We start from the raw sequence: 25,104 nt of genomic DNA on the forward strand, positions 1-25,104 counted from the left end.
AAGAAAGCGAACTACCAGGAAGGCAGGAGGGAGGCGGGGAGGAGTGCTAACACCCGCTGCCGCCCACTCTGGGAGACAGCTTCTGGTCGCTCTTCCACTGAGAACGGAACTCAATCCTGCACCGGCTGCCACGGACCTGAACACAACGTCACACTGTTTCACAGCTTCAGCTCTGCGTTGCCCGGCGTGTGCCGCCTCAGGCCCTGGTTCTGCTGCACGGTGTCACAGCTCGCGAGCCTCAAAACCAAGGGCCTCATGGCCCCAATTTTTAGGCTCGGGGCAAACTAACCCCTCCCCCAGCAGCAGTCCTGCTGCCTGGTCTGGTTACAGTGTGCGCGTGAGACACGCTTGACCTGCGCGCCAGCATTTTTCAAACCCTCGGCAAGATCTGCATGGAGAGGAGAGGACAGACAGGTAGGAGGGAGCAGGGCACACCACAAAGGACTGGAGCACGTTCCACACGGTGCGGTCTTCACGGCCCGCTCCCCTGCCGCTGTGGCTGGGGTCTAAGGGAGGGACGTGCTCAGAGCCTAGCACACCGTCTGCAGTGGGGAGACCAACAGCAGGCGGGCGCTGCAGGTCTTCAGGCAGCAGGGGGCACTCTGAACAGCAGCCAGGGCAGAGGCAGGCCAAGCACTGGCTGAGAACCCCTGGGGCAGCGCCAGGACTGCTGAGCGCACAGAGGGGCTGGGAGGGTGCTGCACCAGCCCGGAGAGGCCGTGGAGGTCAGGGCCCCTTCCCACAGGCTGAGCTGCCTCGTCACAACAGTGGACATATCCATGATGTTGAGTGGCTGAAACCTGGCCCTCTGGAAGCCATTCTATGAACCGGTCTAGAAGGTTAGAGTTCCCTGATGGAAAACTGGGGAAACAGTTTGCTTTCAGCGTAGAATTTAAAGATAACAGCTTTGCAACTGACACTACAATCACTCATGACCATTGGACAGAATTACTAAGAAAATGAATGAAGGAACCAGCACTGTGGCGCAGTAGTTAAGCCATTGCCTGCCATGCCAGCATCTCATATCGGAGCGCTGGTTCAAGTCCCAGCTGCTCCACTTCTGATGCAGCTCCCTGTTGCTAACGCACCCGAGAAGACAGCAGATGATGGTCCGAGGACGTGGGCCCCTTCCACCATGTGCAAGACCAGGATGGAGTTCCCAGCTCCTGGTTCCGGCCTGCCCCAGTGTTGGCATTTGGGGCGTGAACCAGCGGGTAAAAGACCTCTCTGTTTCCTTTCTCTCTCCCCTCCCCTCACCCCCCTCCACTGCTCTGGGTTTCAAGTCAATCTTTTGGAAAATGGATGGGAGAGGAATCAACTGCAAGAAGAGGGTCTGAAAGCCCCAGTGAGAATGATACTGCCGCCACCACCACTGCAGGGTGGGCAGGCGGCTCCCAGCAGAGAAACGGACGCGCCGTCTCTGAAATGCAAGTGGACTGGCTGCACCCCGCTCGTCTGGAAGTGGGAGATGGAGATGTAAGCAGCCTTTCAATGCCCTAAAGTGTTAATCTCACTGTAACCAACCTAATATACTCATTTTTCATATCTCAATGAAGAACTGTTAATTTATGCTTCAATATAAAAGCAGTTCTTGTTGTCTGGAAGCCATGTGTGAACAGATGTGCGAGATAAGCACATATGGGTGTGTACGTTTATTACACGTTAGGGAGCAAAGTTACTCTGCTTAAAGCAGTAACAGTACGGGATCTGGAGTCACAGAGGAAGGGCGGGGCCCCGGCTTCGCCGCTGGCCAGCAGGCACAGGGGAAGGTTGGGGCCTCGGCTTTGCTGCTGGCCAGTGGGCACAGAGAAGGCCAGGGTCCCGGCTTTGCTGCTGGCCAGCAGGCACAGGGGAAGGCCGGGGCCCCGGCTTTGCCACTGGCCAGCGGGCACAGGGGAAGGTCGGGGCCCCGGCTTCGCCGCTGGCCAGCGGGCACAGGGGAAGGTCGGGGCCCCGGCTTCGCCGCTGGCCAGCGGGCACAGGGGAAGGTCGGGGCCCCGGCTTTGCCGCTGGCCAGCAGGACAAGTTTGTCAGCCTTCCCTCTTCTACCAAGCGAGTGCTCAGCGACACGGAAGCTGTTCTAAGCCACTCTTCTCCGTCCCTGTCTGTCTGCAGGGCTCCGACTGCCCGCCGCTCTCGGCAAACGAGAGAACAGTGCCACTGCCGCGGCTCCCAGAGTCCCGGCCCGACCCTTCTACGTATCAATCACGACTTCCGAGGGGAAAACACAGCAAAGCCAGAAGAAAAGTCCTGGAGGCAAACGCTGCAGAGTCTCAGGAAGAACTGCAGAACTCTGGGGAGCCAAGGCCTGAGCTTCACTGCGGGGGTTTCCCCAGCACTGAACGCAGAAGCAAAAGTAAGGGGAGTGGGGGAGGAAGCGGGTTCTGGTGACTTCCCCATCTCCACCCGCGCCGGCGGAGTACTCCAGGTCCCCAGGGAACTGAAACTGAGGGCACAGGAGTGCAAGTGAGGTGCTACAGCAGGGAACCGGGCTCGGCACCGGGCCCTGCTTCTGCTTTCTGCAGGTTCCAAGTGGACACTGGCTGTCCAGCGGCGGACAGGGGCCAGTGAGGCTCCCAGCCCCGGGCACGCCGGCCCTGCACTAGGGAGCTTTTCCAAGGCTGGCGGTCACGTCTTGACATCTACAAGAGACTATCTGGAATGAAGGGTGGGGAACCCCCAGTGGTCCCCAGAGCGAGATCAGGGAGACTCCCCAAGGTTCTAAGCAGAAACTCCGCTCTGGTCATGGGAGGGGGCGGTGGAGGCCGAACAGGAGAGGCAGACGCGTCTGTTCACACCCTGGAGTGCACGGGGGCTCCGTGGGAAGAAGGTGACTCACCCGGGCCCGCTCCAAGCTCCTTCTCTGCTCGTGAAACGCAGCTGGGCTTTTCAAGGCTGTGGAGAGAACAAGCGAAAGGTCACCTCACTGGGCAGCAGGCAGCAGCGAGTCTGGCGTCACAACCTGCAGTGGAGACGGCTTCGTAAGCTCAGGTTCTCCACAGTGGCTCGACCAGCCCCAGCGGGGGGCCGAGCGGCCCGAACCTCTGGGCGGGCATGGTGTTTAGGGGCTTCGCTGCACCAGCCGAGCCGCACTGGCCATGCCTGGCTGCCCACAGGGGCAGTCCCAGCTCCAGCTCTATGAAGGCACCCATGGGCTCACTTTGAGAGATATACTGGACTTGGCCGCGTGGGGGCCCGAGGACACCTGCCGGGCCTGTTAGTCTGGGGACCTGGAGACAGGAGGGGCAGAGCCGCGTGCTGGCCGGGTCCGCCTTGCTTCTTCAACCTCGCGGGCCCCTCGAGTGGCTGCAAGGGCTCAGTGGGACAGCTGAGTGCTGTTTCCTCGGGTGCTGGTTCCTTTTCCACTTCGGCTAGTGCTAGCAGTGCTGCTAAAATGAATCTGAATTGCATCTCTGAGGTCTAAAAGGAGCTTCGCAGCAATCGTGTGGCTGAGCCGGAGGAGGGCCACTGGCAACCAGCAGCGGACGTGGGCTCGGCGCTGTCCTGGGGCCACTGGCACACACGGCACAGCTCTCAATCCAGCCCTGGGGCGCTGGGCTCTCGGGACAAATGACAGCTCAGACGCCGGGAAGACGGGGAAAGGCCGGACTCACTTCACAGGGCGGTGGCAGTAGGGAGCAGTTTACAGGACTGCGGTCAGTTTCACTTCTGTCCCCTCCAGTTTCGGAGCAGCTGTGAAACTGCCCCTGCTTGGGGAGATAAGTGCTAGGCGGCGGCTGTGGTGGGAGAGCAGGCTGAGGCGTCGCTAAAAGTAGCAGGAACATAGATAGGAGCCCATCCTGCCTGACTTCAGCATCCGCGCTCCCAGGAGCAGGCTTCGCACATCACAGCAGCACTTCTTTAAGACCAAAATCTCAGGATATAAAACAAAGTAATGGCTGCACGGGGCCGGCGCTGTGGCGTAGCGGGTAAAGCCACCTCCTGTAGTGCCGGCATCCCATGTGGGTGCCGGTTCGAGTCCCGGCTGCTCCACTTCCGATCCAGCTCTCTGCTGTGGCCTGAGAAAGCAGTCCGTGGGCCCCTGCACCCACATGGGAGACCCAGAGGAAGCTCCTGACTTTTGGCTTCAGATCGGCACAGCTCTGGCCATCGTGGCCAAGTGGGGAGTGAACCAGCGGTTGGAAGACTTCTCTCTCTTTGTAACTCTTTCAACTAAATAAATAAACCTTTTAAAAAATTAAAATAAAGTGCTGCTTAGATCCTTCTCATCTTTCAACAGCAGGGGGAGCTCTAGATTTAACAAATAAACTCGGAGAGACCCCAGCACCGGGCCCCTCCCCTGCCCCTGCAGCACTCATTCCAGGCCACAGGGAGGTCCTGGACATTCTGGAAGGGTCCGCAGCCATCCCGGGCCTGCTCCTACTGCGTAAAGCTGGCTCAGCTCCAAACGCTGTCCGCCCAGGCCTGCTGCAGTGGGCGTGACAGGGTGGCCACAGTGACGGAGGCCTGGAGAAAGCGCCCCGCGCGGGCCCCGCCCCACCCTCCTGGCCTGCCCGGGTTGGTCTCACAGGCTATTGTTCCTGCATGGCCTGGGTCCCTGCCACACTACACAACCCGCAGAGCCTGGCAGGGTCCTGTCTGTCTTGCCCCTCACAGGGCCTGACACACAGCACGCCCCCACAAGGACTCTCAGTGAATAATGACTACTCTGTAAGAAGTGACACGAAGCGACAAACGAGAGGATTCCCAACTCCACACTTGACTCCAGCCAGGAATCTGGCTCTCGTCTGGGTTCAGCCTTCATCAAGTCCTGAGTGGACGGCCAGGGGCTGGCATTCCAGCACTGGGCTCCCCCAGTTACCGCTGGCCCGGCACGGGGTGTGACCACTTCCTGGGTGTCATCTTCCCCTGCACCTCAGAATCTCGCGAGACCCAAACAGGAGGCAGCGTGCTGAAGCCAGGGCACTCTCACCGCATGGAGGAGGTGCTACAGTCAGAGCCCATAGCTGGGCTGACTCACTGCTGCGCTGCCCCCGCAGGCCAGCCACCTCCTGCCCCAGTCCCGCACCGTCTGAAACCCCGACTGCTGCTCTAGCAGCCTACTCCGGCCATCCCAAGCGTGATCACAAGCGCTAAGGTACAAATCCCTCGACTGGAGGGGAACACGTAAGCCCAGACCTTGGTGGGAGCGCAGTGCACCGTCCTCGTGTTCCCGGCCTGGTGTACCCCATTATCGCAGTGAGTGACAGTCCAACAGCTGCTGTATACAGGAACCCACTTGACCCCACTGAGCTAAGAAAATGTTCCTGTGGCAGCAAGAGGTGACAGGCACTGTCCCAGGCACACTCAACATGCCGGCTGCTACCGCACCCCCAGTGCCTCCTCGCTGGCCTGGGGCAGCTACGACGTGCGGTGAACAGCAGGCTGCAGGTCGCCCTCAGTTCAGAGTGCGGTCCACTCCTCTGGGTGGCTTCTCCTTCAAGAAATAGAGCAGACAATGGGAGGAGGGGGTGCGAGGGGCTTCAACCACACGCACAGGCCAGAGGTAGGAGGCGTCCCGGCACTGTGGAGGCTGGTCGGCTTGGCTGCGGGACTGAGCGCACAGAGGCGTGAGGAAGGCTCATAGGAGGGTCCAGGGACCCGTCAGAGGGACCCTAGGGCTTCAGGCATCAAGAGCCACAGCTGGGAGCTCCCCATGCAGGCAGCAGCTGCCTTTGGTGCTGACCCCGTCCCAGGAGGCAGGCTGGGATGGTGAGAAGGCCGGAGGAATGTGCCGGCAGCTCAGGGCCTGCTCAAGAGAACCAGAAGGAAGACCCAGAGAAAAATTCAGTGCAGCAATGACCAGTTCCTGGGTCTCGCTCACTGATAACAACGCCATCACCTCACTGAATCACCTTCTCGGCCCAGGGAGTGACACGTGCTGAGTCTGACAGTGGGGAGATGCAGGCAGCCGGCAGGTCACCTGCTGCGAGGAGGCCCCAGCCCAGGCCTAGCACTGGGGGCCCCTCGGTTCCCAAGTAACCCCGCTCCGTCTGCTTCTCTTTCCCCATTTCTTTCTTTCTTTCTTTCTTTCTTTCTTTCTTTCTTTCTTTCTTTCTTTCTTTCTTTCTTTCTTTCTTTCTTTCTCTCTCTCTCTCTCTCTCTCTCTCTCTCTCTCTCTCTCTCTCTCTTTCTCTCTCTCTCCCTCCCTCCCTCCCTCCCTCCCTCATTCCCTCTCTCTCTCTCTTTCTTTCTTTCTTTCTTTTTTTATAGGCAGAGTGGACAGTGATAGAGAGAGAGACAGAGAGAAAGGTCTTCCTTTGCCGTTGGTTCACCCTCCAATGGCCACTGCGGCCGGCGCACCGTGCTGATCCGATGGCAGGAGCCAGGTGCTTCTCCTGGTCTCCCATGGGGTGCAGGGCCCAAGCACTTGGGTGATCCTCCACTGCACTCCCTGGCCACAGCAGAGAGCTGGACTGGAAGAGGAGCAACCGGGACAGAATCTGGCACTCCAACCGGGACTAGAACCTGGTGTGCCAGCGCCGCTAGGCGGAGGATTAGCCTATTGAGCCGCGGTGCCGGCCCTCTTTCCCCATTTCCAACCTGCTCTCTGACGGGTTCACAGTTTCAGGAGCCACTTCTGCGAGCAGGAGGGGAAGTGACGGAACGCCCAGCGCTCCTCTAGGGAGAAGCTGGAGCTGGGGTGAGCTTGGTCCACCAGGGTCAGACGCCGGGAGGGCCGCTCCGTGAGCGCCCAGCCAGCTTTGACAGGTGTCACCCGGTGCAGGGTGGCCCAGTGAGGATGTGAGAGAGCCAGGTAGGCCCAGGCTTCCCTAATGTGGAGAGGCAAAGTCACCTCAAGTTTCAAACCAGAAAATAGCTTGAAAACTTCTACTTACTTGTATTTGAAAGGCAGAGTCACACACACACACACACACACACACACACACACGGAAGGAGGGAGGGAGGGAGGGAGGGAGGGAGACCTTCCATTCCCAGGTTGACTAGCGCAAATGCCCACAGCAGCCAGGGCTGTGCCAGGGCTGTGCCAGGGTCTCCAGCACAGGCGACAGGGACCCAGTGCTTGGCCCATCATCTTCTGCCTCCCAGGTCCATTAGCAGGAAGCTGGATCTGAAGCAGAAGAGCTGAGATTTGAACAAACACTGTGCTGTGGGCTGTGGGTGTCTTAACGCACCGCACCACAGCACCTGCCCCAGGAAACAGGTTTTAAAGTTCAGCCCTCTTGGACAGGTGCACGGCACAGTGGCTGAGACACTGCTTGCAATGCCCACAACACATCAGAGTGCACGGGTTCAAATCCTAGCTCTGCTTCCAATTCCAGCTTCTTGCTAACAGGCATCCTGGAAGGCAACAGGTGGTGGCTCGAGTACGTGGGTCCCTACCTCTCATGGGGGAGACCTGCACTGAGTTCTGGGCTCCTGGCTGCGGCCTGGCCCTGCCCTGGCTGTTGTCGACATTTGGAGAGTGAACTAGAAGTGGGAAGATCTCTGTCTGCCTCTCAAATAAGGCCTCTACCAGTTGCAAGAAAAACCCCAAAGACCCAGAGTCCACCCGTAAATGTGTCCAACTCGATGGCCGCATTATCTTGGGCTCCTCCTGCCGCCCTGTTGCCTTAACAGCTCTGCCAAGGGCATTACTCACTCGGACCTAATTTTCCCAGAAACTCCCAGAAGGCAGTCTCTGGAGAGAGAAGTCTCCAAAGACCAACCAAACACAGGAGCTGCTAGGAATACACGTTCTGGGTGTCGAAGGGCAGTCCTCATCCTTCTCTCCCACCCTGGGAGCTGCTTCCTGGGGACCCCTGCACCGTCCAAGGTGTGCCGCTAATCACAGTTTCTGCTCCAGATGTGGGCTCCGCCGTCTGGCCAGGCCCGCTTACCAGTACCCATCTGTTTCTCCTCTGACACATACGCTGCTTAATTAAATGAAGCTATCCTCAAAATTTAAAAAAATAATAAAAAAGAGAAAACTATTTCTCCCTGACGAGGAGCTCAGTGCTTGCTCAGCAGTCCTGCAAAGCTTCAGGCTCACGGTGCAGGGCCCGGCCGGGCTGACGGGGAAGGAACCCGGGTGCACACTAGCCCCATTCCCCAGCAACCTCAGGGCCTCGAGCCAGAGCTTCCCCCACCAGCTCCAGACTGACCTACCTCTGTGGCACGCAAGTCTTCGGGACCCACAGAGCAGGCCTGGGGATGCCATGTGACAATTAGCCACGAGCCTGCCTCCTGGTGTCACTGAGAGAATACGTACCACATGCCTGGGTTTGACAGTCTCTGCATTCTTCACTCCCACCCTTGATAAACTACCCCGGAAGCTCACCACCAGTTTTGCATGTGAGCAACCAGAGGCTATGAACACACACAGGTAACAGAGGCCCTGGAGGGCCACAGGCCACGGTGAGGGCAGTGCGGGCTGCACGTGGATGGAAACGGAACGCGTGAACCAGGAAGGAAAGCAGAAATACATCCAGCCATGGATCCAGGGAGCAACTATCGGGCAAGTTCCGCTGCATTACGGAGTGGGGGCTCCAGCTGTCTCGAGGGAGCTCCCGGGCTGACGGGAGCACCCGGGAGAGGCACGGAGGGGCTACCAGGACGAGGCGAAAGTCGACCGAGGCAAGCGAGAGTCAGGGAGGACGGGGCTGAAACAGTGTGGAAAGGAGTAGTGGACGAAAGCTTTCCAAAGCTGGCGAGAGGCTGAGTCTTCAGATTCAACCAGCTGAGTGCACCCTGAGTAAGATCAGCCCAAAGAAATGTGGGTCAAGTTCAATCATAATTAACTGTCCAAAAATTAAAGACAAAGGAAAAACCGTCAAGGCTCCCCGAGGAAAGACATCTGAATGCCAGGCCCTTCCTGTGGGGCCTGTGAGGGAGCAGCCCAGTATTTTTCTGGTGCTGCTAAGGATGGTATCTCGAGATCAGGATGACGTCACCAGGGACCAGGGGAGTGAGAGAACCACAAGTATGAGCAGAAGCATGGGGAGTGGTTTCTGAGTTACCTGTGAAAGAAAATAAAATAAGCAGAACACGGCTGGTAACTGCCACGCAGCCATTTCATAGTCGCCCCCATGTCTGCACTCACTCAACCCTTCCTTTCAATTCTGAATGTGTCAACCTACCACCTGCAGCCCCGCCCTGGCCACCACTCATCTCTTCCTCACTCACTCACACAAACTCTTTCTGGAAAAACATTTATTTATTTATCTATCTGCCTATTTATTTATTTATTTGAAAGGCAGAGTTAGAGAGAAAGAGAAGGACAGACAGGGAGATTGTCCATCTGCTGGTTTATTCCCCAAATGGCTACAACGGCCGGAGCTGGGCCAGTCTGAAGTCAGGAGCCAGGAGCTTCGTCCAGGTCTCCCACATGTATACAGGGACCCATGCACTTGGGCCATCTTCCACTGCCCTCCCAGGTATATTAGCAGAGAGCTGGATCAGAAGTGGAGCAGCTGGGACTTGAACGGGCGCTCATATGGGATGCCAGCACTTCACCCATTATACCACAGCACCAGCCCCACAAACATTTTTGACCTACATGCTCACTTCAGAGTGAGCTGCAGTTATCAATCATGGCATTCACGCTACAACCCCTCTGCACAAAGCACCTCCTAAGATTAAGGAATTCTCTACGTCACTAAAATGCTAACGTTGGCAGGCACGAGTTCACAGTCCATAGTGAACTCCAAATGCCCCCCAAAATATCTTTTATAGTTCTTTGAATTTTACCCCCAATCTAAGCTTTAGTTAAGCATTATGTGCTATTATCGTCTCTTCCATCACAACTAGACAAGGACTTCAGCCAGCTTTGTCTTTCACGACACTGTTGTTTCAAGGATCTGAGCCGGCGGTCTTGCAGAATGTTCTATGTCCCGAATCAGTTTCCCCGGGATTAGGTTTAGGTTCAACACTTTTTTTTTTTTTCCCCCAAGACCACACAGATGACATGTACTTCTTAACACTGGCAGTGCAAGTTTGACAGGTGATGCTGGATCTCTCTGTCTTAGCATTTTCCCTCTTGTAATATTTCAAGGCCACAAGAAAACCCTGCTCCCCAACGACCATTCATCTAATGGTTTTAGCACCTACTGATGATAATCCTTGCCTGAATCAATCACTACAAAAGTAATTTTTGTAAATGGAATTAGAAAATAGTGAGAACTGCATTTTTACAAGATCACTCCAGTAATGACCATGAGGCTATTTAGAAGAGCAAAGCGGGGGCCCACTCTGTGGCGCAGCAGGTTAGGCTGCTGCCCACAACACCAGCATCCCATATGGGCACTGGTTCAAGTTCCAGCTGTTCCACTTCCAATCCAGCTCCCTGCTAATGCACCTGGGAAAGCAGCAGCAGATGTCTCAAGTCCTTGGGCCCCTGCACCCATGTGGGAGACCCAAACGGAGTTCCAGGCTCTGGCTTCAGCCTGGTGTAGCCATGGACACTGCAGCCATTTGGGAGAGTGAACTAGCACATGGAAGATCAACCTCTATCTCAATCTCTCCCCTACCCTTTCTCCCTACTCTCCTCTCTAACTCTGCCTTTCAAATAAATAAATAAATAAGAAAGAAGAATAAGAGAAAGAGCAAACTGGAATCACATCCCAGACAGGGGGTACAAAGACGATAAGCTTGGAGCAAGGTGACAGAGACCGAACAGGAGGTAATGGTGAGACATCCTATTAAAAGAGATATCCACACGCGTGTTGGAACCTCCTGATAACATACTACAAGAGGGAACTTAAAAGTCTGTGGCAAGGTGTGTGTTGTGGCACAGTGGGTTAAGCTACCATCTGGGACACCTACACCCCATATTGCGTGCCTGGGCCTGCATCCTGCCTCTGCTTTTTTTTTTGACAGGCAGAGTGGACAGTGAGAGAAAGAGAGAGACAGAGAGAAAGGTCTTTCTTTTGCCGTTGGTTCACCCTCCAATGGCCGCCACGGCCGGCGCACCACGCTGCTCCAAAGCCAGGAGCCAGGTGCTTCTCCTGGTCTCCCATGGGGTGCAGGGCCCAAGCACTTGGGCCATCCTCCACTGCACTCCCGGGCCACAGCAGAGAGCTGGCCTGGAAGAAGGGCAACCGGGACAGAATCTGGTCCCCTGACCAGTACTAGAACCTGGTTTGCCGGCGCCACAAGGCTGAAGATTAGCCTATTGGGCCGCAGCACGGGCCCTGCCTTTGCTTCTGATCTAGCTCCCTGTTAATTCCCCTGGGAAGCAGTAGGTGACAACTCAAGTACTGGAATCTACACCACCCCTGTAGGAGACCCAGATGGAATTTCTGGCTCCTAGCTTTGACCTGGTCCAGTTCTGGCTGTTGTGGGCATATGGGCAGAGAACCAATGGGTGGAAGATGTCTCTGTTGCTGTCTTTCAAATAAGTAGAAAATGAATAAGGTAGCTAGCGCTGTGGTGTAGTGGGTAAAGCCGCCGCCTGCAGTACTGGCATCCCAAATAGGCAGCGGTTCAAGTCCTAGCTACTCCACTTTCCATCCAGCTCTCTGCTATGGCTTGGGAAAGTAGTAGAGGACAGCCCAAGTCCTTGGTTCCTGTATCTGCATGGGAAACCTGGAAGACGTTCCAGGCTCCTGGTTTTGGTCTGTCCCAGTTCCAGCCATTGTGGCCATTTGGGGAGTGAACCAGCAGATGGAAGACCTCGATCTGTCTCTCTGCCTCTGCTCCTGTAACTCTGCCTTTCAAATAAATAATTAGATCTTAAAAAAAAGAAAATGAATAAGTAAATAAATATTTTTGAAGGTAAACAGAAAATGGAATTAAAAGATAAATTTATTTTGGTGCAAAAAGTTATGCAAACTATGCCTCGTTTTTTCACACTGTGAGTGTGTGTGTCTGAATGTGTCGTGCGTCTATGTGCCTCAGTCTGAGCGTTAAGCATGCATATGTGTCCATGTGTGCCTGTGTGTGTGTATTGTTTAAGTGTGCATACATGTCCGTGTGTGTCTGCGAGTGAGCATGAGTCTGTGTTGTGTGTCTGAGTCTGTGTCCGAGTATAAGGGTGCATACATGTCTGAATATGTCAGTGTGTGAGGCTGTGTGTGTGTGTGTGTCTGTGTATTGTTTGAGTGTAAGTGTGCATACATGTCCGTGTGTGTCTGTGTCTGTGTCTGCGAGTGAGCATGAGTCTGTGTTGTGTGTCTGAGTCTGTGTCCGAGTATAAGGTGCATACGTGTCAGAGTATGTCAGTGTGTGAGGCTGTGTGTGTATTGTGTGAGTGTAAGTGTGCATACATGTCTGTGTGTGTCTGTGTCTGTGTCTGTGAGTGAGCATGAGTCTGTGTTGTGGTCTGTATGCCTGAGTCTGTGTCCGAGTATAAGGTGCATACGTGTCAGAGTATGTCAGTGTGTGAGGCTGTGTGTGTGTGTGTCTGTGTACTGTTTGAGTGTAAGTGTGCATACATGTCCGTGTGTGTGTGTGTCTGAGTGAGCATGAGTCTGTGTTGTGTGTCTGAGTCTAAGGGTGCATACGTGTCTGCGTATGTCAGTGTGTGAGGCTGTGTGTGTGTGTGTATTGTTTGAGTGTGAGTGTGCATACATGTCTGTGTGTACGTCAGTGTGTGAGGCTGTGTGTGTCTGTGTACTGTTTGAGTGTAAGTGTGCATACATGTCCGTGTGTACGTCAGTGTGTGTGTGTACTGTTTGTAAGTGTGCGTACATGTCCGTGTGTACGTCAGTGTGTGAGGCTGTGTGTGTGTGTGTATTGTTTGAGTGTAAGTGTGCATACATGTCTGTGTGTACGTCAGTGTGTGAGGCTGTGTGTGTCTGTGTACTGTTTGAGTGTAAGTGTGCATGCATGTCCGTGTGTACGTCAGTGTGTGTGTGTGTACTGTTTGTAAGTGTGCATACATGTCCATGTGTACGTCAGTGTGTGAGACTGTGTGTGTGTATTGTTTGAGTGTAAGTGTGCATACATGTCTGTGTGTACGTCAGTGTGTGAGGCTGTGTGTGTCTGTGTACTATTTGAGTGTAAGTGTGCATATATGTCCGTGTGTATGTCAGTGTGTGTGTGCGTCTGTCTCTCTGTGTACTGTTTGAGTGTAAGTGTGCATACATGTCTGTGTGTACGTCAGTGTGTGAGGCTGTGTGTGTGAGTGTAGCAGAAAGGATCTCCTCAAGATGACATCATCTAGGGATACTGAGATACGACAGGTGGAAACAGAAGAAAATACTTCCAAGGCTGAACCTTAAGAGAGCCCCAGAATTCAGGGGTAGGGGACGACGAGCCGGCAAGGGAATCTGGGGAGGGCCAGAGGCTGCAGAGGCTGAGGAAGCTGCTGTCAGGATCAGCGTCAAGACAAAGGGAGGGCGGGAAGAAGGGCTCCACAACGAGACGGCCGGGCACAATGAGGCCTGCGGAGTCTCCAGCGTGGTCTCAGAGCCACCCCAGTGGGCTGGTGGGGGCAGAGCAGCGAGAGATGGAGAGACGAGCGGGGCTTGGGGGGGGGGCTGGAGGCCTGCATGTCCTTGGAGTGGACAGCTGTGTCAGAGTTTGTGCTCACTCTCTTTGGAACCCACGTGTTTCCCTGCTGGTGCTGGGACACTGGTGCCGTTGCAGAACCTGTGTTCCAGCAAAGACAGACGCACACAGAAAGCACACACACAGAGTGGGGTGCTGTGCACTGCGGAAAAATACAGCGATGCATGGGGCCACTGTGTTCGGGTGGTCAAGCCCGACAAGGGGCCCAGGTAGGGAGTGAGCCCTGCAGACAGGAGCAGCGCGTGCCAGCGCCCTGAGTGGGAACCTGCCTGAGTGCGAGGGACACCGCGGAGAGCAGGGCTGCAGAGTGCAGCAAAGGTGGGGGGGGGGCAGAGGCCACGCGTGCAGTGAAACCGTCCCTGCGGGCAGCAGAGCAAGCAGTGCAGGACGGAGCCTGTCCCACCTCAGGTGTGTCTGAGAGTTAAACATGCCTACGTGTCTGTGTGTCTGTGTGTATGTGTCCGTGTGTCTGTATATGTCCACGTGTATGTGTGTGTCTGAGAGTTAAACATGCCTACGTGTCCATGTGTCTGTATGTGTCCGTGTGTCTGTATATGTCCACGTGTATGTGTGTATGTGTCCGTGTGTCTCTGTGTTATGTGTCTGTGTGTATGTGTCCATATGTTTCGGTGTGTTGTGTCTGTGCGTACATGTCCGTGTGTCTATGTGCTGTATGTATGTGTCTGTGTGTCTACGTGTTGTGTGTCTGTGTCCGTGTGTCTGTGTGTTGTGTGTCTGTGTGTACATGTCCATGTGTCTATGTGTTGTATGTCTGTGTCTGTGTCTATGTGTTGTGTGTCTGTGTGTCTATGTGTTGTGTGTCTGTGTGTACATGTCCATGTGTCTATGTGTTGTATGTCTGTGTCTGTGTCTATGTGTTGTGTGTCCGTGTGTCTATGTGTTGTGTGTCTGTGTCCGTGTGTCTGTGTGTACATGTCCGTGTGTCTATGTGTTGTATGTATGTGTCTGTGTGTCTATGTGTTGTGTGTCTGTGTCCGTGTCTGTGTGTTGTGTGTCTGTGCGTACATGTCCATGTGTCTATGTGTTGTATGTCTGTGTCTGTGTGTCTATGTCTGTGTCCGTGTGTCTGTGTGTTGTGTGTCTGTGCGTACATGTCCATGTGTCTATGTGTTGTATGTCTGTGTCTGTGTGTCTATGTCTGTGTCCGTGTGTCTGTGTGTTGTGTGTCCGTGTGTCTGTGTGTTGTGTGTCTGTGTCCGTGTGTCTGTGTGTCTGTGTCCGTGTGTCCGTGTCTTATGTGTCTATATGCCTGAGTCTGTGTCCTCCCTGAGGTCGGCGGGCAGGCTCAGAGGGCTCCCCAGGATCTGCACTGTGTGTCACTGAACCTGAGCTTCTTGGCACCCAGGACTTGCCATGCTTCACAGCTGAGAAATGATTTGCGTGGGCTCGCGCCCTCACCCTGCAGGATGAAGACAGCTGGCTCTTCTGAAGCCACAGGGCAGACGCTTCCCATGAAGCATCCTGCTTTCTTCAAAATGGGTGACAGTTACCAAAAATAACACACAACAGTGTTTTTAATCTGATCTTTCACATTTGGCCTTCTTTTCCCGGCAACTTCTTTGGAAACAATCACGGCCTTGTCTTCTCTAATATTGGCCATGAGACACAAGGGACGACTTCAGACCTAGCCTTAGAGAATGCCACGGGGGCACGCATTTCCCTCCAGCCCTTTCTTGAAGGGGCCAACACAGCAGAAAAAGCAGTCGCTGTGGAATCAAACTCCATCCAAAGTTAACTGAGTCTTTTGCCCTTGGCCTTAGCCAACTTTGTCACACAGCTCCGGGCAGATCAGTAACTTGCCAAAGCTGACCACGACATGACCCTGGGTCACAGAGGGGCAGGGATGGCAAGATTTTCCCAGCACTGGAGGTGGGGCTCGCGAGCTGTCTCTATCCAACCACCTAACGTGCGCAGCCTCATCAGTCTTAGCAATTTCCCATCAATTCGTGAATCCTGTGCACAGGGCTGTCCTGTACTTCAGAACTCCTGGGAAGAAGCAAAGAGACACACTCCACACCGCCCCAAAAAAGGAAAGGGGGAAGATGCCAGGTGCCCTGGGCCCAGTGTTTCTCCAACAGAACCATTCACATGGAGCCTGTCTGGGGTGCAAGGATCTGACCTCGAGAATGTCTCGTCAGCTGAGAGATCCTGGGGCCACTACAGCTTGAAGAGCACGGTCTCCCTAGTCCAAAAGGCAAAGGCGAGGTGAGCAAGCGGCGAGAACCAGTCTGTCTGCCCATTCTCCATCAGCAGGTGCTGGAGACTGAAAAGCATACCTTGTAAGGGAGGACCAGATGAAATCCCAAGACCTGATTTGAAATTCAGCTCCGCCAGCTGGGTGGGATGGGGGTTTCGATTTCCAAGCTCCTTTCGGACCATGGCAATGCCCATCTCTGGGAGTTGAATCAGGGCCTTGTTGCCATTTTCGGCACACCTGCTGTCTGCAGGAGAGGCATGGGGACCACAGCCAGCTGCGGCCACGTGACTCCCAATCCTGGCACCAGCGCGTTAGGGTCTCACACCGAGGACCAGCAGAGCAGAGATCACCAGTGCAGAAGAGCTGACATGAGCAGCAGGTAGACAATCTTCCTTAGGACTCCCTATCCGGGCAGAGCACAAGTTCTTAACCTGGGGCACGCGGCGCCCACTTGAGAGCAGTTATGAATCCCTGGAAACTGTGAATTTGGGGCACTTGCTTGGACAGCTATCTAGTGGGAGGATGTGCACAAAAGAAATGAAAAACCTCTGATTTAACCAAGGGATACTACAGCAGAAATGGAAAGACGCCCACGGCCTTCAAGCCCGACAAAGAGCAGACAGAACTGGAAGCACCTTGACTGGAGGGCTCACAAAGACAGGGCTGCTCTCACCGCCCCCACCTGTCACCTGCCCCACTGAGGAGAGATTCACAGCTGTGAAAGCAGTGGGCCAGCACCACAAGGACAAGAACCAGCAGTGACCATCAGAAGGTCCCACAGGGTTTGCAGCCAGAACACCCACATGGGGTCTGTTTCTGCAGCAGTGTGGCCTCGGCTGTGGCCTCGGGCCCTGAGACACGACACCGCCTGCTACTCTGGTGACAACTGCATTCAGCAAAGTGAAAGTGCTCTGCCATCCGCTAGAAGCTACAGTGCCCTGCAGACACCGGAGCTGCTGCGACTCTCCCGTGCCATCAGCACGTGTGTGCAGGCCAGCACTGAGGGCCAATGGGGCTCCACCTCAGCTTTCATCTGTTTTGATCAGCACTAAAGTGCTGACAAGAGATTCCTGCTGCAAAGACCATCAACAACCAGAGTGGCGCTGACAGTTCCAGAGGCTGACCAGACCATGAGAACCACGACTCAGTGCATGAGACCAACAAAGGACCTGGGGCAGACAGAGAAGGGACCACACGTTCTAGGACAAAGAGGGATCCCGAGGAGCCACCGCACGGCTGCCTTCCTCATCACTTCCTGTTTTGGTGCACAGGCACCGGGGCTGCCACCCACACACAAACCAGCAGGAAAGCATGAATGTAAGAGGACGCAGGCTCCTCCCTTCTCAGAAGTGCGAGCTGCTCCAGACTCCCACACTTGACCCATTGACAACAAAAGAGGCACAGTCCTGCACACCAGGCGTGTCCAGACACGGTGAGTTCCGGGAGCACTTGGCTATCTTTTGCTGCCCTCCCAGGCACATTACATGAAGCTGGATTGGAAGTGGAGTAGCCAGGACTCAAATCGGCACTCGATATAGGATGCAGCTGTCCCAGTACACGGAGTACCCCACTGTGCGGTCACACCCCATCACACCCCCTCAGTCACCCCATCACGGCCTCTGCATGGGCCTCTACAGGATTTCTACCATGTACGTCAGTGAGCAGCACATGAGTGACTCCACGACCTCCTCTACATGTATTACCTTAAGCAGCAGCGAGCCGCAGATGTCTCAGACACTTCAAGAATCAACTGTTGGGGCTGGTGCTGTGGCATAGTGGGTAAAGCTGCCGCCTGCAGTGCCGACATCCCATATGGATGGGTGCCAGTTCAAGTCCCAGCTGCTCCACTTCCCATCCAGCTCTCTGCTATGGCCTGAGAAAGCAGTAGAAGATGGCCCAAGTCCTTGGGGCCCTGCACCCATGTTGGAGACCCGGAGTAGGCTCCTGGCTCCTGATCGGTACAGCGCCAGCCATTGAGGCCATCTGGAGAGTGAACCAGCAGATGGAAGACCTCTCTCTCTGCTTCTCTGTAACTCTGCCTTTCAAATAAACAAATATAAAAAAGAAAGAGGAAGAAGAAGAACCAATTGTTAAATGAAGTTTAGCAGCCACTGTACTTCTCAGATACTAAACTGCTTCAAGATGACCACTGCTCTCTGTGGCCAACAGAGCTTCCCGCCGAACTGCCCTTTGAAGGAACAAATCCCCTCCCAGCTCAAACACGAAACTCAGGCCACGGTCCTACTGTAGGATTTGTCAGCAACCGTCCACAGAGGCGGCTCCGTGTTCTTCCCCCATCAAGGCAGAAACAGCGGGGAGAGAGACAAGGCCGCTGCCTTATCACCAACTAACAGGACAGCTTGAGTGACGGGCCAGCCGGCCTTCTCCAGGGACATAAGAGAGGACCCCTGAGCCTAGCGCAGCCTCCCCCGAACTTCAAATCCGCAGACCAGGTTAGCTCTCCCCTGGAACACAGGCCTCACCCTGGTCTTCATCAAATGCCACTGAACTGTGGATTCCACTTCAGTCACAGTCTCATTCCTGTGAAGATGATACCTCACCTCACCAGGTAAAGCTCTCTGCTGAGGAGAGGAGAGAAAGGAGAGGAAGAGAAACTATCTTGCATCCAAAGATCTCTCCGTATCTGAAAGAGCGATGGCGATGCTAACACGCTCCAGGGAGGGCAGCAGGGGACCCAGGGCACTGGCCCGACCGGGCACTGCCCAGGAGAGCACTGGCAGGACCGTGGCCAAGCAGCTCTGGCTCACAGGAGCAGCAGCTGAGAGACTACCAAGCACACTGCTTCCAGCAGCTCCAAAATGGACCAGAGCAAACTGCAGCTGATTAAGAGGCCAAGATCTGGCCCTGACCCCTCACCCGCACCCAGTGACCCATGAATACAACTTCACGGAAAAGCAAATAAATGACATTTCCTTGAAACCTATGGCTGTCCATCTTAAATATTTGTATGTTGAGAAAACCGGGGCTGGCTCTGTGGTGCAGCAGCTTAAGCCTCAGCCTGCAGTGTTGGCATCCCGTGGGTGCCCATTTGGGTCCCAGCTGCTCCACTTCCCATCCAGCTCCCTGCTAATGTGCCTGGGAAAAGGCCCAAGTGCTTGGGCACCTGCCCCCCATGCAGGAGACCTGGCTGTTGCAGCCATCTGGGGAGTGAACCAGTGCATGGGAGACATCTTTTTCCCTGTCCTCCTCTCTGTAACTGTGCTTTTCAAATAAATAAGCATCTTAAAAGGGGGGGCAGGTCACCCTCAAATCACACCCTCATCTGCTCTGCAGTCACCACGGCATAACCCTGGCAAACGCCTGTCCTGGCAAGGTGCCCAGAAGTAGAAACCATCATTTCCTTTTTTTTTTTTTGGCAGGCAGAGTGGACAGTGAGAGAGAGAGAGAGAGAGAGAGAGAAAGGTCTTCCTTTGCCAGTTGGTTCACCCTCCAATGGCCGCCGCAGCTGGCGCACCGTGCTGATCCGATGGCAGGAGCCAGGTACTTATCCTGGTCTCCCATGGGGTGCAGGGCCCAAGCACTTGGGCCATCCTCCACTGCACTCCCTGGCCACAGCAGAGACCTGGCCTGGAAGAGGGGCAACCAGGACAGAATCCGGCGCCTCGACCGGGACTAGAACCCGGTGTGCCGGCGCTGCAAGGCGGAGGATTAGCCTAGTGAGCTGCGGCGCCAGCCGAGAAACCATCATTTCCAATATGACCACGTGCCAGTTTGTTAAGAAAAAGAGGTTAGAAAGAAATATCTGCTACCACAGAGAGGGCAAGCTAATAAAATGACAGGCCTATTACTATTCAGCCAGAGGGAGATGAGGACGACTGCAACTACTAAGTTGACTAATGGCTCTCTGACTTCTCACAACTTAAGGTGGCTTTTTTCAAAATCCACCAATGAGGATGGAAAGTGAAAATAAGAAAAGTTTAATTTCTTGAAAAATAATTCCTGTTTCTAAACACTAGTTTTGAGAGTTCTTAGTTAGATGTATGTTGAAAGTAGCTTTCAGAATCACAGGAGGGTAGGTCTGGGCTAATGTCTGTCTCACTGTTCAATGAAAATAATACTGTCCCACTTTATTTATTTATTGATTGATTGATTTATTTATTTTTGACAGGCAGAGTGGACAGTGAGAGAGAGACAGAAAGGTCTTCCTTTGCCGTTGGTTCACCCTCAAATGGCCACCGCAGCCGGCGCACCGCGCTGATCCGATGGCAGGAGCCAGGTGCTTCTCCTGGTCTCCCATGAGGTGCAGGGCCCAAGCACTTGGGCTATCCTCCACTGCACTCCCTGGCCACAGCAGAGACCTGGCCTGGAAGAGGGGCAACCGGGACAGAATCCGGTGCCCCAACCAGGACTAGAACCTGGTGTGCCGGCGCCGCTAGGTGGAGGATTAGCCTATTGAGCCGCGGTGCCGGCCAACTTTTCATTTTACTGCTAACAAGGGCCCTAAGGAATTCACTCACAATGAACTATGGAAATTCACAAATAGAAGCTAGGAGCCAGGAGCCTCTTCCAGGTCTCCCACGAAGGTGCAGGTTCCCAAACACTTGGGCCATTCTCCACTGCCCTCCCTGGCCATAGCACAGAGCTGGATCAGAAGAGGAGCAGCTGGGACATGAACCAGTGCCCATACAGGTTGCTGGTGCCACAGGTAGAGGCTTAGCCTACTGTACCACAGCGTTGGCCTCTGTAAACATTTTTGTTTACTTTTATTTGAGAGGCAGAGACAGCATGGACAGACAGTTCCTATCCACTAGTTTACTCCACAAATACCAACAACAGCTGGGGCTGAGCCAGGCCAAGACTGAGAGGTGGGAACTCAGTGGGTCTCCCAAGTAGGTGGCAGGGACCAGAATCGTTCAGCCGTCATCCGCTGCCTCCCAGGACGAGCACTAGCAGGGAGCTGGGGCAGCGAGCAGAGGCGGAGCTCCAAGCCGGGCCCTCTGATGTGGGATGCGAGCACCCTAACACCAGGTCAATGCCTGTGCCCTTTCCTACCACGAGGAACTCTAGAGAGGTCAGCTATCTTTCTAGGAGCTACAAAAACTAAAAACTGAAAAAAATCTCAGTACCCTCTGTCAGTTTTGCTGTGAAACTAAAACTACTCTAAAAAAAAAAAAAAACAACAATCTATTTGAACAGACTTAGGGTGTTCCTGTCTGTTACGGATCTTCATCACTGTCAGTGCTGCTAATGTGCTTACTGAGTCTGTGCTAAATGAAACCACACTCCCATTGCTTGATTCCTGTTACCAGCGCCACACAAACTGGGCCGGATAGGGTCACACGTTCTGTCAACTGGTTACTAAACCCTAGACATCTCGGGACCAGCTCTGGATACAGCAGGTTAAGCCATCACTTGCAACACTGCCATCCCCTATCAGCGTGCGGGCTGGAGTGCCAGCTGTTGTGCTGCTGATCCAGCTCTCAGCTAATGCTTCTAAGGTAACAGAAGGGGTCGGGGCCAGTGCTGTGGCGCAGCGGGTTAAATCCCTGTCCTGAAATGCTGGCATCCCACACGGGTGCCGGTTCTAGTCCCGGCTGCTCCTCTTCCGATCCAGCTCTCTGCTATGGCCTGGGAAAGCAGTAGAAGATGGCCCAAGTCCCTGGGCCCTTGCACCCACATGGGAGACCCAGACAGAGGAAGCTGGTCATTGTGGCCATCTGGGGAGTGAACCACTGGATGGAAGACCTCTCTCTGTCTCTACCTCTCTCTGTTAACTCTGTCTTTCAAATAAATAAAATAAATCTTTAATAAAAAAAAAAAACAAAGAACACAGAAGGGGTTGGCCCCAGTACCTGAGCCCCTGCCACCCATGTGGGAGACCTGGATGGAGCTCTAGGCTCCTGGCTTCAGCCTGGCCCAGCCGCAGTTGTTGTAGTCATTTGGGCAGTGAACCGGCAGATGGAAGATCCCTGGGTGTGTGTGTGTGTGACTCTTTCAAATAAGTCAATCTTTAAATAGGTGAAATCTAAATAAATAAATAAATCCTTGCTACCCCACTGGTGACTGATGAGCTAACCTGGTTTCTCCCCCGTTTTACTGACCTACAATTCCCGTGGCATGCAACCTGCCCAACTGAAGTGCACATCCAGAGTGCTCAGCATGCTCTGAGCGTATACAACCACTGCCACCAGCAGTTCTGGAAGATTAACCTTGCTCAAAAAAGGACACTCTGTGGCCAGCATTGCGGCACAGCAGGCTAAGCTGCCACCTGCAACACCAGTATCCCATAGGACACTGGTTCATGTCCCGGTTACTCCACTTCTGATCCGGCTCCCTGCTGACGTGCCTGGGAAAGCAGGGGAAGATGGTCCTAATACTTGGGCCCCTGCCACCCATGAGGAACACCCAGATGAAGCTCCTGGCTTCAACCTGGCCTTGCCCTGGCTGTTGCAGCTATATGGGGAACGAACCAGCAGGTGGAAGATCTCTCTAAGTCTTTCACTGTCCATAACTCTGTCAAAAATAAATTAATCTTTTTTTTTTTAAACACTCTGAAACTATGAGTAGTCAGTCCCTGTAGCTGGCCCCCAAGTCCCAGGCACAGGTAATCACTTACCTACTCTTTCTGTACATGTACATATTTGCCTATCCTGGATTTTTTTCAAACACACCCATCCCACCTAACTGTAATCACGCCTCCCGGACTTAACTCACGTGGACTCAGGAAAGGGAGTCTGAGACTCAGACTGCACGTCCAGTGAGGAATGGTGTCAGTAATGATTCCAAGTTGTAAGTAACAAAAATATTGTTAATATTTTTATCTTCGGAGGAAAATGGATCTAATAATCAATCCTGACACTTCCAGGCATTAAAGAATCTGTCAGAGTTAAGAAGAAATTTCGGGGCTGGCGTGGTGGTGCAGCGGGTTAAAGCCCCAGCCCACAGTGCCGGCATCCCATATGGGCGCAGGTTTGAGTCCCGGCTGCTCCACTTCAGATCCAGCTCTCTGCTGTGGCCTGGGAAAGCAGTAGAAGATGGCCCAAGTCTTTGGGTTCCAGCACCCACATGGGAGACCCGGAAGACACTCCTGGCTCCTGGCTTCAGATCAGCTCAGCTCTGGCTGTTGCAGTCATTTGGGGAGTGAACCAGAGGATGAAGACCTCTCTTCTCTCTCTCTCTCTCTCTCTCTCTAGCTCTAGCTCTACCTTTCAAATAAGTAAAACTCTGTAACTCTGCCTTTCAAAAAAATAAAATAAAATAAATCTTTGAAAACAAAAAAAAAAGAAGAAATTTCTTCTGGGGGCAGAGACTGCTATAGCCAGATGACTGGAGCTTTTCCGGCAGCTCTGGAAATCGGCCACCTCGTCTCCTTCTAGACCGCTTGGCTGACACCGACAGCAGAGGGGATGAAGCTGCAGAACTGAAGGACTGGAGAGTCCAGACGTGGTAGCGCCTACTGAAAACACTGCTGCAGGAAATCGTTACACAAAGCCCTTCTTCCAGTGCCTATGCACTGACCTCCTGCTCAACGCCAGCACCTTCCCACTTGGCAACACGCCCGAGCACTTGCCAAGGGTGAGGCAGTCCACCAGGCTTAACCGGCGGCCCTCAGGAAGCTGTGCTGCCTTCACACCCTCTGCAGTCTCCGACCCAAAGTGTCACCAGTGGTCCTGGCTAGGTATACAGAAATGGCACTTAAGATGAAAAACAAAACAGAACAAGAAAATGAGCTCACTCAAGACAGAACAAGGAAGGTCTTTAGAGAACCTGTAGAACAGAAGCCATTATTTGTTCACGTGCCTGGCAGGGTGTCAGGTTTTTCCACTATTTGCACTGGAGAGACGCAGCATGGGACCTGCAGGCCTGGAGACCTGCTACTGTGTTTTTCTCAAGGATTCTCAACAGAGTAACAAGAGGCTGAGGAGGGAGAGACCAGCAGCGTTCTCCCATCTGGAAAGATTCCAGGAGACTCTTGTCAGGTCTGGGTCAGGTTAGGAAAACTTCCACATTTTCCTTTAAAAGGCTATTGCCCTGCGACGGCCTCCCTGCTGTTTTTCTTAATTTTCACTTTAACCCCATGACCTCACACACCTCTAGTCATCAGAGAGAGAGGCTGTGGGGAAGCTGTGTTCGAGAACACGTGCCACACGAGGGCCCATCTCCTGTGAGCTCATCCTGCAAGGCCAGCTCCTGCATGCACTGTCCTCCCTCAGGACGCGCAGAGCTCCAAACACCGGAGAGAAGGTTCAGGGCCCTCTGCCACCTGGCACTCTACGTGGTAGGGCTACGTGGTGTTAAATCTAAACACATGTCTGCATGGAGAGGATAAAAAAGGGTACTGGGAAGGATCCTGCCTCCCAGTGCAGGATCGACCCCACAGAGAAGATGCTGTGAACAGTGTGGACCAGCAGAGGAGTCTATGGGAATCTGAGGCACCTCTAATCCCCCAAAACTGTGGGAAGGGCACGCCCCAACATTTAATGGCAAACGGAGGCATGAGCAGCCTGGAAGGAAGGGAGCCGTGGACGCACATCGCGTCCCAGGAGAGCCAGGCGTGGGGGACAATGCGCGACGCTCTGGGTAACGAACGTGCTGGTGTTTTCCTCGCTGCAGTGAGAGGAACCTGAGGAAAGGCACAAACCAGAAACGACGCCCATGCTCCTTGCCCTGGCTGAGGGCCCGACCACCTCCTCCGTACAAAAAACTAAACCTAAGGGCTCTTTTCAGACTCTTCAGGCCAGCAAAATGGGAACGGAAGTGGGCAGGTAGCATGTCTCCAAATACCAACAGCTTGCCGCCCAATCGCTCCGAGCACCGCTCCCATTTTCCTTATAAAATACGGAGTGGGGGGGGGCACTGTGGCGTAGTGGATGAGGTGCCACCTGCAGCGCCAGCGTACCACATGGGCGCTGCTTCATGTTCGGCTGCTCTACTTCTGATCCAGCTCCCTGCTGGCGCACCTGGGAAAGCAGTGGAAGATGGCCTGAGTGCTTGGGCCCCTGCACCTACATGGGAGACCCAGATGGAGTTCTGGGCTCCCGGCTTTGGCCTGACCCCGCCCCAGCTGTTGCAGCCATTTGGAGAGTGAACCAGCAGATGGAAGATCTCTCTCTCTCTCTCCCCCCACCCCCTCTACTCCCTCCTTTCTTGCTGTCTCTCCCTCTAACTCTTTAAATAAATGAATAAATCTTTTTTTAAAAAAGGAATATTAAAAGATACAGACTGGAGGGTGGATGTGGGGTTAGTGGGCGATGGCAGGATAGAGGAATGCCAGGGAGGCAGAGGATGTGGGATTTCACAGCAGGAGTTAGGGACGCTGGGGAGCAGTGGGGCAGGTGAAGGCTGGCCACAAACCCTGGGGACTCAGGACCCTAACTGTGCAGCAGCAGGTGCACAGACGAGCAGGGAAAGTCACACCTCTCCTCATCTAAGTGTCACTGGCAGAGCTGAGCAGCAACCCTGGGCCCACAGCC

General features: G+C 54.1%; 1 protein-coding gene across 6 annotated transcripts in view; it reads right to left on the reverse strand.

The window, feature by feature from the left end:
- MRTFA (myocardin related transcription factor A) overlaps positions 1–25,104 on the reverse strand; it is a 208,238-nt gene that overhangs the window by 14,713 nt on the left and 168,421 nt on the right. For all 6 annotated transcript variants that reach the window (XM_089308960.1, XM_051834083.3, XM_089308962.1 and 3 more), the window contains one exon: positions 2,840–2,895. In XM_089308960.1, coding sequence (XP_089165086.1) covers positions 2,840–2,895 — 56 coding nt within the window. The remainder of the gene's footprint in view (positions 1–2,839; positions 2,896–25,104) is intronic.

The sequence above is a fragment of the Oryctolagus cuniculus genome, chromosome 11, assembly GCF_051225735.1.
Source record: "Oryctolagus cuniculus isolate XC-2025 breed Fujian yellow rabbit chromosome 11, ASM5122573v1, whole genome shotgun sequence".
Lineage (NCBI taxonomy): Eukaryota > Metazoa > Chordata > Mammalia > Lagomorpha > Leporidae > Oryctolagus > Oryctolagus cuniculus.